The 14,937-nt window shown below is 45.4% G+C and overlaps 1 protein-coding gene across 1 annotated transcript; it reads left to right on the top strand.

Annotated features, from left to right (window-relative positions):
- The first annotated feature begins 11,226 nt into the window (after positions 1-11,226).
- On the top strand, positions 11,227-12,663 carry LOC140179310 (uncharacterized). Its single transcript, XM_072218033.1, has 2 exons — positions 11,227-11,685; positions 12,052-12,663. Exons 1-2 carry the CDS (start codon positions 11,227-11,229, stop codon positions 12,661-12,663), a joined length of 1,071 nt encoding a protein of 356 aa, XP_072074134.1.
- Positions 12,664-14,937: the final 2,274 nt, after the last annotated feature.

Genomic DNA, 14,937 nt, shown 5'->3' with positions numbered 1-14,937 from the left:
TAATAAATAAATTATAAATAAATATCCTAAAATATAATTATAGTCAAATATAAATCTTAAAATATCTTCAAAATTTAAAACACTACATAAAATATCATCAACCAAATCTATATGATCTTATCAAAATACAAACTCAAAAATTAAATAGTAAAAAATATATCTAAATATTAAATTCCAACATCATAATTTATCAATCATCAAAATATGCAAGAACTTGTTGCAAATTTGCTTCGGTGGATTAGGATTAGGATTAGCAGCATCATTCGAAATAGGAGGATTGACAGACAAATTATTATTCACAGATGCATTATTATCAGCAGTTGCTTCTTGATTAATACTATTATCCATAACTGAAATTAATAAAAGTTTTATTAATTAAAACAAAATTAAAGACCAGCCACAGCACAATGAAAAATCAAAAAATTATCAACATGACCATATCTAAATCCTGCCACCAACATTCAGCAACAAACAAAGCCAACAAAACCAGCAATAATTAGGAGCTAGCAACTACAAATCAAAGCAAAACCAATTACAAATCAAAGCAAAATCAGCAACTACAAAACAAAGAAGTATCCATAACCAGATACGAAATTAAAGACCAGCCACAGCACATTGAAAAATAAAAAAATTATCAACATGACCATATCTAAATTCTGCCACCAACATTCAGCAACAAACAAAGCCAGCAAAACCAGCAATAATTAGGAGCCAGCAACTACAAATCAAAGCCATTAGCAAATGTGAACAAAAAAAATTAGGAGCCATCAGCAACCAGTAAACCAGTAAAAGTGTAAAACACTAGCCAACGAGCAATTAGAAAACACTAAACAGAGTAACAATAAATTTGAAAATCGAGAAAACACTAAAACAGAGAAAACACTAAAACACTAACCTGGGTAATTAGTTAATTACAGATCCATCAACAAATACATTCAGAACCAAACTTCAAACCAAGACCGAAGAAGAAGAATTGAAGAAAAACGGAACAAAAATTGAAGAAGAAGGTCGAAGAAGAAGATCGAAGAACAACAACTTCAGAGCTTCAAAGTTCAAACCAAGAACAAGACTAAATTTGCAATCAAAACCATGCATACAGAACCATACAATCAGAACCAAACTTGAAACAGTTGAAACCAAGACCGAAGCAGACTTGAAGAAAAATGGAACAAAAATTGAAGAAGAAGACCAAACATTCAGTGAAGATAAAAAAGAGAAGCCATTAACCTAGGTCCGTGCTGAGAAGCCAGCGAAGATGAAGAGCCGAAGAGGACCTGCCGAGTTACTGGGTTTCGGACACGGGAAAGAGGAAAAAGCGGCGGTGCTGAGGACCTGGGACGGCGGTAGCGCTGAGGACCTGGGTTAGGCGGCGACGATGGAGGGCTAGGCGGAGGGCTACATGGCTAGGGTTTCTTTGATTCAGAGACTCGGAGTTCTCCAGAACATGGATGAATGAATGATTGGGAGAAGAGGGGGGGGTTGGGTCACGAGTGGATCACTGGATCCGTTTCCTTTTTTTTACAAATTAAAAAACAGCGTCGTTTTATCTGAACCGGCCGGTTACTGGTTCGGCCCAACCGGCCAGTTCTCGGCCGGTTCGACAATTTTCCTTCGAGCAGTTATAAGGGAAGGACCGGACTGTTTGCATTGTCGGTTCCCAGTTGAACCGGTTCGACCGACCGGTCCGGTCCGATTTTCAGAACCATGCGCATTGGCTCCCTGGAAGGGAAGTGAGAGTTGTCTAAAGCATAACAAAAAATAGAATACTCAAACAACATACAGACAACAATAAACTACTTCAATAAATAAAGAAACTGTAAGTCTATAAACACATATCTAACAAAGTAAGACTCCTAAAGTCCTCATCCTCCATAAAGAGATCACCATTAGACACATATACTCCTTCAAACCGCTGTGTCTCCTTTATGATACAAGTTCTTTTGTCAAGGCAAATCACACATAATTATTTTTCCTTATCCTCCAACCACCGGTTAGCAAAAATTAGACTTCGTTAATGCAAACATCAAGAGTTCTTGCCTTCTTGAAAATTTGGGGGTTATGATCCTTCCAAATCGCCCAAAGAACAACAAAAAAACACACCATCTATTCCCTTTTGCGCAGTTTGCTAATAGGCAAATTCATTCAACATTGAAAGCAATCCTTAGGTATTTGATACCAAACTCACGTCAGATTCCATCTTTTGAGAATTGTGCTCCATATTCCCCAAGACCACTCACACCCAAAAAATATATGATGCACCGACTTCTTACTGGTACTGCAAAGAACACAGCTCACCTCATTATTGGACAACATCTTCAATTTACAGAGTCTGTCCATGATGTTCAACCTCTCCAAAATTATAAACCACGTGAAGAGCTCAACTCTCGAAGGAACAAGGCCAATTCACAGTTTTGACAAAAAATTGTACATGTTAGACTCAAGGTCCCTACACCGGTCCTTATATATAACACTTAGGAAAGACTTTACTAAATACTCATTCAATTTATCATGTTTTCACACCAGTTATTCTACTTTGTTTGCCTTTAGAACTACTTTAGAGAGCATTTGCATCATAGAATTTAAATCCTATATCTCCCAGTCCCGTAGCTCTCTCCGCCAAGTCAGGCTCTATATCCATCTGTAGCCATCAACCTCACACTCGCAAACCCTAATGTCCACATTATTTGAGACTTGGTACAACCATAGGAACACCTCCCTTAATCTACCTTCGTTGAGCTATAAATCATGCCAAAACTGAATTCTTGTACCGTCCTCATCAACAAGTTGCATACCATCTTCAAAAACCTCCACCAACCTAGCTTTCCTTTGTTGTAGACTTCCAATTTCTCCCCACATGCTCCCAAAATTCCTCCTTATCAGATCCCTAGTCTCTTGTCTAGTTTAAGTTTATTATACGAGCAAATTACTTGCTTCTATAATGGACACCCTTCTTTGTCAAATCACTACCATCATTTGAATAAAAATGCCATATTCTTTAGTGTCACATCCCCACACTAAACCCTCCTATGTTTTTAGGCCGCTGCACCACCTCCCAACTTACTAATGCTAGACCCCTATTTCCCCAGAAAAACATTGATTGAAGTGAAGCAATTTTCTTAGCCATCGACTTCTACATCTTAAAAATACTTAGGTAATACAGTGGTAAATTATTCAAAATTGACTTAATCAACACGAGTTTTCCCGCTTTCGAAATATATTTGCCCCTCCATCCTTTCAATCTCTCCTCTATCTTCCTAATCACCAAGTCCCAAGTATGAATCTGCTTGGAATTAACTCTTAAGGGGATACCTAACTATTTGATGGGCAAATTTACTCTCCTACAACCTCAAATACTCTATGCTTTCTGGATCTCCTCCATCTCCATATTCAATCCAATCATAATAGATTTGTCATAGTTTATTTTCGGCCCGACATCATCTCAAAACTAAGTAAAATTTTTCCACCCAATCTTGCAAGCATTTTATTCAATACTTTCCCAACAAGAACAAATAGGAAAGGAGATAACGAATCAATTTCGTGTAAGACATTGAAGCTGATGTTCGGCTCAACTGAATCCACTGTTGCCATGTACCGCCAAAATCTATGCCGTGTAGCACGTTGTCCACGAAGTCCCATCTAACCTTGTCATACGCCTTCTAAAAGTCCAGTTTAATCAGCCATACCAGCTTCTTAGACCTCTTCAATTAATGTACCATTTTGCATGCTATCAAGGCTCCATCATGAATCCATCTCCCACTTACAAAGGTAGATTGCACTTCACCCACTAGCCCTAGCATCAATGGTTGCAATCTACTAGCCATAATCTTTGAAATTACTTTATATAAGCATCCAACCATACTTATAGTCCAGTAGTCCTTAAGCTCATTTGAGCCACCCTCCTTGTGAGCCAACGTTATCCACGTCAGATTCACTTCTTTTAAGAGTCAAAAATCAGCAAAGAACTTTGTCACTGATTTGCAGACGTCGTGGCTAATTACATCCCAAAGTCTTCTAATGAACTTAAAGTTATATCCATCCGAACCGGCAGCTCAGCTCAGCTCTAATTTCCTCATTGGTTGTGATGGTTTCAAACTGTTTCACTTCGATCTCACTGATAGTATTTTTCAGCGATTCATCAAACTAGATATTGAACCTTTGCTCCTCGTCGTAAAGCTTCTTGTAAAATCTCTGAACTTCCTTCTTCACTCTATCCACGCCCCTGAAGCATTTTCCATTAATGTAGATCTCCTCTATTATCTTGTTCTGCTTCTTCGATTTGGCTATCGAGTGAAAGAACTTAGTATTCTTATCCATTTGTGAAGCAAAACATGACTGGAATAGTTGCTTCCAGTAAAATTCTCTCTTTTGATACTATACTTCTACCCGGCTTCTAACTGCCTTAGATCTCGCCAACAAGCATTCATTATCATTACCTTCTTCAATCTTATTATCAACTTTTTGCATTCCCTCCTCAAACCTCTTTATATTACTATCAATACTTCCAAAGCATTCCTTATTCCATAGCCTTAGCGGCCTTCTAATGTGGGCAGAAATTGGCGAGTTAAGAATTATTATAAGATATGCGTTGCAAGTATAGTTCTCAACCAACCAAAAATCCGCTTATCAATTTAGAAGGGTGTCACAGAAATTAAAATTAAAATACCGGGAGTATGAATCCCAGGTCGTCTCCCAACGAGTTGCAGAAAAGTGTGCTATTTTATTAATCAGATGTTTTCAAAAAAGTTTAAGTTGAATGGCAGAAAATTAAATTAGAGAATTTATATAAATTTAAATAAAATCCTTGACTGGGAGTTGATTAGCTGGAAGTCCTATTCTTGTTGTAGTACTCTCAAGATCAATTGACAATTGAGGGTTGTTATGTTTAGTTGTCCCTCACTAAGTAAGGGAAAGTCAAACCAGTTGGAATGATGTTTCTATCCACAAGTTCCAATCCGCTTTTGGAAGGATTGGTGTTAGTGACTAGAGAGCAGTCCAACAATAAACCTAACTACAATCTTTCTCTTGAGCATCCCAACTCAAGGGTTCCTTTCAATCAACTCCCCATCAAGTTAGGAAACTACTCGCTCATTGTAAATGTAAAATTCATAACATAAGAAAGGGAATTAAAGAAAGACATGATAAATAATGATCAAAAGATTAATTAAAAATAAAAGTAATTCTTGTATTAATAAATGCTAAAATAATCCAATAGTAAAATTAAGCAAATTAAGGAACATGGAAGAGTAAGAGACAAGTAAAGAGAACGAACTAGAATGTCGAAGTCTTGATGAGGCAATAACTCTTCTCAATATCCCAATGCAAAAACAATGAAAAATAACCAATCCTAAAAATTATCAATGTGTAGAGAGAAAACCTAGAGGAGAGAAAAACTAGATCTAAAACTAAAAACTATGCGGAATGAATGTTGTTTTTGATTTCTGCATGTTCTCTGGCTCTAGTCTGCTTTTCTGGGCCGAAAACTGGGTCAAAATAAGGCCCGAAATTACCCCCAGCGATTTTGCAGATTATGCAGATCGCGCATGTCACGCGGACGCGTCATTCAGGTGGACGCGTCATTCGGCGTTTCGCTTTGCCACGCGGGCGCGTCGTCCATGCGGCCGCGTCACTCGTGCTATTCCATGCCGCGCGGTCGCATCGTCCATGCAGCCGCGTCACTGCGATTTCCTCTCTTTCGCGCGGTCGCATCATCCATGCGGCCGCGTCGCTTCTCGCTGGTCATCTCCTCAATTTCTTGTGTTCCTTCCATTTTTGTAAGCTTCCTTTCCAATCTCTAACTCATTCATGCCTTATAAAGCCTGAAACACTTAACACACATATCACGGCATCGAATGGAATAAAGGAGAAATAAAATACATAATTAAAAGTCTCTAGGAAGCAAGTTTTCAATCATGCAATAACTTTAGGAAGGAATTATAAATGCATGCTTATTTAATGAATAAGTGGGTAAAGATCGTGATAAAACCACACAATTAAACACAATATAAACCATAAAATAGTGGTTTATCAACCTCCTCACACTTAAACATTAGCATGTCCTCATGCTTAGTTGAAGGAGATAAAATGAATGAGTAAGAACATGTAAAACCTGTGCAATGCAATGCAACCTATATATATGAATGCAACTATATGATTTTTGTCCACTTGATCAAAAGTAAGTAAGCTCTTCAAAACAATTACAAATCAAATTCCACTAACTCAATTCTTATACAGTAAGAACAGATAAAAATGCAAGAAGATAGCTCATGAAAGCAGGAAACATAGAAATTCAAGCATGGAACCCTCACTGATGGTATATGTACACTCTAGTCTCTCTAGTGTATAGGGTCATCACTCTATCCTTCTCTAACAATGCTCTCTAATTTTTGTTCTTCTCCTAACCAACCAACAACATTTAATATACCAATGCAAACATCATGAGGTCTTTTCAAGATTGTAATGGGGCCAAGGTAAGGGTAAGGATGCATATATGGCTAAGTAAGCTTATAAATTGAATCTTTAATTAACCCAAGCTTTAACATAACCTATATATATTCTATACAACTTTAGAATTCATACCTAGCTACCCAGAGATCTCTTTCACATCCATACTCATGTATCAACCTTTTATTTTGATTTTATCATACATGCATTGATCTTTGAATGCTTGACTTAGCATTGGGGTAATTTTGTCCCCTTATTTATTTGTTGAATATTTTTTTTTCATAAACATAGAAACATAAAAATAACATAGCTTATTAATGCACATAGAGTTTTAATTCTTATAGTTTCACATGAGTAGGTATCCAAATTCTCATTATACTATCATGACTCATTCCCTTATTATCCCTTGTTCCCACAATTTTCCATACTTGGATAACACACATAATTCTATCTTAAGCTAACCAAAGATTCAATTTGGGATACATACTTGTTTTTCCGCTTAAGGCTAGTAATGTGGTAAAATATAGAACAAATAGGATTTAAAGGCTCAAAGTGGCTAACAAAGGTAATTGAAAGGGTAGGCTTAATTTGGATAAATAAGCTAAACAAATAATGGCCTCAATCATGTGCAAACATATAAATTGTTACGGCCTGGCCCAGAATCCCTGCGGGTCGGCCCGACCCGGACGCCACCCGATCCGGATACACGCCCCACAACCGACCCGGACACGCGTCCAAGACAGCTCATGTACAGCTATGGGACAACGTCCCTGGAAACATGGGCCTGTCCTCATCGGGCCCACCTCTGACAGGTATATAAGGGGAAGACTTGTTCTTCCCCCAAGGTACGTCACATATCACACTACCCTTTCCGCCTGCACATTTACTGACAAGAGCGTCGGAGTGTCTTTGCAGGTGGCACCCCCCCTTTTTTCCACATGAAGTACTCGGGACCTCGCGTATTGCTGACCGGCAGTCCACGACTTGACGACCCCCTACCATCATCCCGGATCACAACCCGAACCGTCCGGTAACCGACCTACCGAACATTGGCGCCGTCTGTGGGATTCGTCCATGGACTTCGTGCTAGTCAAAACGCAACCCAGGCGCACGAGAGACGCCCCTTCAGGGGGATTGGTGACAACCACGCCAGAATAATGCAAGAGCTACGCCATAGAATGCAAGACTTGGAACGCAGGTTAGCGGAAAGAGAACACGACCAACGCACCCCAGAGCATAGTCACTCCCGCTCCCGCTCCAGGAGCCGCTCCAGGCGCACGCCTAGGCCCCAGGCTGAGTCCGAAAGCACCCGGGAGAGAGGGCGTGCAAGAAGACGTCATGACCCTGTCATTTACGCCAGACGCGAGAGGCGACGTACCACGGATCAGGGTGACGAAGAAGGGAGAACGGGTACCCGCGGACCCATAATAATAGGGGCCACCCCATTCCACCGCTCCATACTCGAGGTCCGGCTGCCAAAACACTTTGACAAACCAACGGACATGAGGTACGATGGAACGCAAGACCCTCTAGAGCATCTAATGGCCTTCGAGGCCAGGATAAACTTAGAAGGAGTGGAAGACGAGGTAAGGTGTCGCGCCTTCCCGGTCACCCTGGCGGGACCTGCAATATGGTGGTTCAATAACCTTCTGCAGGGCTCGGTGACCCAATTCTCCGACATCAGCTATGCCTTTCTGGCTCAATTCACGACCAGGATTGCCAAAGCCAAGCACCCGATCAATTTGCTAGGGGTGACCCAGAGAGCCGGGGAGCCGACCAGGAAATACTTGGATCGTTTCAACGATGAATGCTTGGAAATTGATGGTCTGACGGACTCGGTGGCGAGTTTGTGTTTGACGAACGGGCTCCTGAATGAGAACTTTAGGAAGCACCTTACCACAAGGCCCGTCTGGACAATGTAGGAGATCCAGTGCGTGGCTAAGGAGTATATCAACGACGAGGAAGTAAGCCGGATCGTGGCTGCCAATAAACGGCAGCCCGCCTACAACCAAATCCGGCACTACAAAAGCAGAGAAAGATCAAAGGAACACGCCAGGGACGGCGGCCCAAGTAAAGGGCCAAAGCCATTCCCTCGAGTCGGGAAATTCACCAATTACACCCCCCTCACGGCACCGATCACGGAAGTCTATCAACAGATAGCAGAGAAGGGGATACTGTCAAAACCCCGACCTCTGAAGGACAGGACGGGGGGAAACAAGAACCTCTACTGCGAATATCACAAGGGATACGGGCACAAAACCCAAGACTGCTTCGACCTGAAAGACGCCCTGGAGCAGGCAATCAGGGATGGAAAACTTGCCGACTTCTCCCATCTTATAAGGGAGCCGAGGAGACGCAATCGGGATCAGGAAAGCGAAAACAGGTCCCGGGCGACAAGACAACGCCAAGAACCAGAGGGGGACGACCACGGTCTCACGGTGGTGAACGTAGTAACAGCGAGGAACTCCGCCCCAAGATCGAAATCGGCACAGAAAAATGATGCCAAGGTCCTCGCGATCTCCTACTCGTCTGCCAGAAGTCCCCGGGGACTCCCATCCATCTCCTTCGGCCCCGAAGACCAATGGTTCGACGAGGTGCCAGAAAGTCCCCCCATGGTCATCACGGCTAGGGTCGGAACCGGCCTGGTCAAGCGGATCCTGGTGGATACGGGGGCAGACTCGAACATCATGTTTCGAAACGTTTTTTATGCCTTGGGACTACGAGATGCCGATCTAGCGACCCACCAGCACGGTGTGGTAGGGTTGGGAGACCACTTCATCAAGCCAAATGGAATCATCTCACTCCCGACCTCCGCAGGGCAAGGGCAGAGGCAAAGGACGATGATGGCCGATTTCGTAATCTTACGAGATTCCACAGCTTACAACATCATCTTGGGGAGAAAAACCATCAACGACCTGGGGGCAGCTATTAGTACGAAACTGCTCGTGATGAAATTTGTTGCTGATGACGGATCCGTAGGATCCATCAGAGGAGACTTGGAAACGGCGGTCGCCTGCGACCACGCCAGTCTCTCTCTCAGGAAAAATTCCAAAGAAGCATCGGAGGTCTTCCTCGCCGACCTGGACGCCAGGATAGATGACAAGCCCAGACCTGAGCCGGAAGGGGATTTGGAAAAATTTAGGGTCGGTGATGGGGACGAGAAGTTCACGTTCATAAACAGAAACCTTCCCTATGAATTAAAGGAGCCTTTGATGGAGATGATCAGAACCAATGCCGACCTTTTCGCTTGGATACCAGCCGACATGCCAGGGATAGATCCCCAGCTCATGTCACACCATCTGGCCGTCAAACCAGAAGCCAAGCCAGTGGCCCAGAGGAAGAGAAAGATGTCACAGGAAAGGGCAGAGGAGGTGGCCAGACAGGCGGCCAGCCTCCTTGAAGCAGGGTTCATACGGGAACTGGACTACTTGACCTGGCTGTCGAACGTAGTTTTGGTGAAAAAACACAATGGGAGGTGGAGAATGTGTGTAGACTACTCTGACCTCAATAAGGCATGTCCTAAGGACTGCTATCCCCTGCCCAACATTGACGCACTCGTCGACGCAGCGGCGGGGTACCGGTATCTGAGTTTCATGGACGCCTACTCTGGGTACAACCAGATACTGATGCACCGACCCGACGAGGAAAAAACAGCGTTCATAACGCCAGGAGGGATCTATTGCTACAAAGTAATGCCATTTGGTCTGAAAAATGCTGGCGCCACGTACCAGAGATTGATGAACAAGATATTCAGTGAGCTTATAGGCAAGACAGTGGAAGTCTACGTGGACGACATCCTCGCAAAAACCATACGACCCGACGATCTCCTGAGCGACCTGGGGGGCGTATTTGCGTCCCTCCGGCAACACGGCATGAGGCTTAAGCCGCTCAAGTGCGCCTTTGCCATGGAGGCCGGGAAGTTCCTGGGATTCATGATCACCCAAAAGGAGTAGAAGCTAACCCCGAGAAGTGCCAAGCGATTCTCCAGATGAAGAGCCCGGGTTGTATCAAAGATGTCCAACAATTGGCGGGAAGACTGATGACTTTATCCCGTTTTCTCGGTGCATCGGCAGCAAAAGCCCTACCCTTCTTCAATCTGATGAAAAAGGGAATAGCATATGAAGGACCCCAGCGTGCAAGGAGGCATTCAACCACTTCAAGCAGATCCTAGCAGCACCTCCGATGCTCGGGAAGCCCAAGGCCGGAGAATCACTCTACCTCTACCTGGCAGTAACAGAGGAAGCGCTTGCAGCAGTGCTTGTAAGAGAAGAAGGGAAAGCTCAGCAGCCGGTCTACTTCGTCAGCAGGGCTCTACAAGGAGCCAAGCTGAGGTACAGCAAACTGGAAAAACTGGCGTTGACACTCCTAACTTCCTCCTGAAGGTTAAGGCAATACTTCCAGTGCCACCGTATAGTCGTGAGGACGAATCAGGCAATTCGCCAAGTACTCCAAAAACCTGATTTGGCTGGTAGGATGATGACCTGGGCCATCGAGCTCTCCTAATATGACTTGCAGTATGAGCCCCGGCACGCAATCAAGGCCCAGGCAATGGCAGATTTTTTGGTTGAGGTAACGGGTGATCCTCCTGAGGAAACAGGCACACGGTGGAGGCTCCACGTGGACGGGGCCTCCAACCAAACGTCCGGGGGAGCCAGGGTCATCTTAGAAAGCCCGGCAGGAGTCATCTACGAGCAATCGACCAAGTTCGAGTTCCCTGTGTCGAACAATCAAGCGGAATATGAAGCTCTCCTAAGCGGACTAATACTAACTCGGGAAGTCGGGGCAATGAAGGTCGAAGTATGCAGTGACTCACAGGTCGTCGCCTCGCAAGTAAACAGAAGCTACCAAGCCCGGGACCCCCTCATGCAAAAATACTTGGAAAAGGTTAAAGAAATGACAAGTCAGTTCCAAGAGGTCACGATCCAACACGTCCCAAGAGAAAGGAACACACGGGCGGACCTCCTGTCCAAACTAGCGAGCACGAAGCCAGGAGTGGGTAACCGGTCTCTCATCCAAGGCATGGTGAAGGAGCCAACGGTCGCCCTCTATTTAACGAAGTCAAGCCCCTCGTGGTTGGACCCCATCACAAACTTCCTGGAACTCGGCAAGTTGCCTGACGATGAGAAAGCGGCCAAAACATTGAGAAGGGAGGCGGCCAGATATGCAATCATACAAGGGCAACTGTTCAGAAAGGGGCTCAGCCAGCCCCTATTGAAGTGCTTGCCCCCCGACCAGACGGACTATGTACTTAGAGAAGTCCACGAGGGATGTTGCGGCCACCACATCGGGGGCAAAGCCCTAGCGAGGAAGCTCATCCGAGCTGGACACTATTGGCCATCAATGATGAAGGACTCCAGGGAATTCGTTAGAAAGTGCGTAAAGTGTCAACAAAACGCCAATTTCCACAAGGCGCCGGCCTCCGAGCTGAGCCTTCTGACGACTACACGACCTTTCGCTCAATGGGGAGTCGACCTTCTAGGACCTTTCCCAGTTGGCCCAGGACAAGTCAAATATCTCATAGTGGCCATCGACTACTACACCAAATGTATAGAGGCTGAGCCACTGGCCAGCATATCTTCCTCTAATTGCAGGAAGTTCATGTGGAGACAGGTGATAACCCGGTTCGGCATCCCAGAGGTCGTCATCTCGGATAATGGAACACAATTCACTGACAAGAAGTTCACGGAGCTCCTCACCGGCCTAGGGGTAAAACAAAAATTTTCCTCAGTTGAACACCCCCAGACAAATGGACAAGTAGAGTCCGCAAACAAGGTCATCTTACTTGGCCTTAAGAACTGCCTAGACAACAAGAAAGGTGCATGGGCCAACGAGCTCGCTTCGGTCCTGTGGTCCTACCGAACAACCGAGCAAAGCACTACGGGAGAAACCCCTTTTCGCCTAACATACGGGGTCGACGCCGTGATACCCGTCGAAATTGGCGAACCGAGCCTGCGGCTACTGCTCGCAGGTGTGGACGAAGCAGTAGAAAAGGACCTGGTGGAGGAGACGAGGGAGATGGCCCATTTGTCAGAAACAGCGTTGAAACAAAGAATAGCCCTGCGCTACAACGCTAAAGTCCTCAGGAGGGATTTTGGGGAAAGAGACCTCGTTCTGCAACGCAACGACGTCGGTCTGCCGACCCTTGGAGAAGGAAAGCTGGAGGCAAATTGGGAAGGTTCTAGAACATGGAATGCAGGTAACCTGAGAAGGTTCTACTCCTGACTCAGGCAAACCGACCAGGAGGCCTAACGGACTCATGTATGCTTGCTCTGTTCACATGTTAATTTTTAGTCACTTTTTAGCTATTTACTCTTATCGAATACTTGCCATATTAACAAGCTTGCCTAGCTGACGATTAATTCCCACTTGTCAAAATATTCTCCTACTTATCTGTTGCTCCCCAATACGCGTTTCACACGATTGCGTCCTAAAACGGCAGCCCGGGACTGATCACCCCGGGAGCCAGATGGACCATAGCCATAATTAACACGGCAACAACACGACCAAATCGGTCCGAATCGTTACCAACGTAAAAACGACAAAACGGGCACAAGCAATGAGCCCACCCCAAAAAGGCGATAACAAAAATAATATGACGAGCAAGGCGAAAGATAGTAACGGCCACTCGGCCAAACGACTAACTTAACATAAATGTTACGAAGTATCAAATTACAAAACATGCAACAAATGTTCAACAAATCTACATCAAAATGTTCAAGTTATAAGAAGTCACTTCCTAGGCATGTCGACAACCTTGCCGTCTTGGATCATTTTGAAGACCCCGATAGCCGATGTGTCGAATTCGGGAGCCACGATCTTCACTTGGGCTTTCAGAGCATCTTCAGTCATAGAAATCGCGCTCTTCCCCTGCTCTTTGGTCGCCTTCAACTTCTTCCTGAGCTCCTCGACCTCGGCTTTGGCGGCTTTAGCCAATGAGACGGCCTGGTCACGCTCCTTCTCCACCGCCGCTACCCGACCTTGTGCAGCATTCAGGTGACTCTCCAAGGTCATTTCCCGCTCGACTAAACGGGCAACATTCTCGTCGGAAGTCTTCAATTTCTCTGCAGCAGACGTCGCCTTCTCCTCGGAAGCCTTGAGCTTCTCCCCCATCTCGGACAGTTGGCTCTGGAGCAAATCAACTTGCACCTTCATATCGTTGTTTGCCTTTCCCGAGGACTCGAGTTTCCTCCGGAGGGCCTGCATTCCCGACAACTCGAATTCAGCCTTTCAAGCTATCACGGCCCCCTTGAGCAGTGTCCGGTACATCCACCTCGCCTGCCCGGCCAGGTCGGTCCCAAGAAAGTGCTCCTCCGTCCCAGGGATTAGCTGGGAGTCAATGAATTGAGTAGCGTCAAAATTTCTCTCCATAATGGTGAGAGTCCCTTCCGGGCTCGCAGACGCCCTCCTCTTCTTAGGAGTGTGGATAAGTTCCACATCATCGTCTTCCTGGGGAGTAGAAGGCAAACGCCCACCAGTGGCCATCTCGTCGGGAGGGGGCGAACCCTGCACCCCAGCGGAGCCCTTCTCCGACATAATGGTATCCTGGGGAGGGGGCACAGTCTGGTCCTCTTTCTCCCCAGAGGGGCCACCCGAGTTCCCGGTGTCTTTCTCATCGGCCTTCTCTTCATCGCTTTCCTCGAAGAAGGTCTTCATCAGGTTCTCAAGACCCGTTACTGTAGCAGACATTTCCATTACAGCAAACAGATAAACACATCAGTCGTTAGATCACGTAAAGCAAACAGTAATAAACAACACAAATACAAAACAAGATGACTCACGGATATGGCTCCTGGCGGCCTCCCGCTCACCCATGAGGAGATGGAGATTCACGGGGTTCTTTTCAAAAAGAGCGAATAGCACATCGGCTATTTTCTTATCCACCGAGGACATCCTCTTATACGTCACCTTAATAAAAGAATTCGACCCCGCCCCAAAACTCCAATAAGTGGGGATGAGGCGTTCCTCCTCTAAAGACAACCAAAAGGGGTGGCGACCTTTAATGGGGCGGACTTTGAAGAATTTATCTTTAAACCCATGGTAGGAGTCCTCGAACAGACCAAATATTCTCCTACCCCGGGCAGACCGGAAAGAGAGGAACCCTTTCCTCGCTTTCCCTTGTTTGGAAGGGTTGGTAAGGTTGAAGAAGAAGAGGAAGACATCCACCGACACCGGCAGCTCGAGATACTCGCAAACCATCTCGAAACAGCGGATAGAAACCCAGCTGTTCGGATGGAGCTGTGACGGCGACACGGATATCCGATTCAAGAGCCACATCTGGAACTCGGAAAACGGAAGGCGAACCCCGACCTGGGTGAACATGGCTTTGTAAAACCAAATCCAGTCGGCGATCCGGGGAGAGTGAAGATTGATCTCGTACAGCTGCTCATAGGGGGCAGGCACGGAGGTCTCATAATTGGCCTCTTTGTCTGTTCCCCCGCATAAGTACCCGGCTTGTCGGAACTCCGTCAACTCCGCCAGATCCATCTGGTTTGGCGA

The sequence above is a fragment of the Arachis hypogaea genome, chromosome 15 (genome assembly GCF_003086295.3).
Source record: "Arachis hypogaea cultivar Tifrunner chromosome 15, arahy.Tifrunner.gnm2.J5K5, whole genome shotgun sequence".
In the NCBI taxonomy this organism is placed as follows: Eukaryota; Viridiplantae; Streptophyta; class Magnoliopsida; order Fabales; family Fabaceae; genus Arachis; species Arachis hypogaea.
Note: the sequence above shows the minus strand (reverse complement) of the source record. Positions and strands in the feature narration are given on the sequence as shown.

What these genes read in the sequence shown, in the direction of transcription:
- LOC140179310 (XM_072218033.1), top strand. Translation starts at nt 11,227, where the DNA reads ATGAAGGTCGAAGTATGCAGTGACTCACAGGTCGTCGCCTCGCAAGTA. An exon ending in CCCCCGACCAGACGGACTAT is followed by an intron (nt 11,686 to 12,051) that starts GTACTTAGAGAA and finishes ATGTGGAGACAG; the next exon opens with GTGATAACCCGGTTCGGCAT.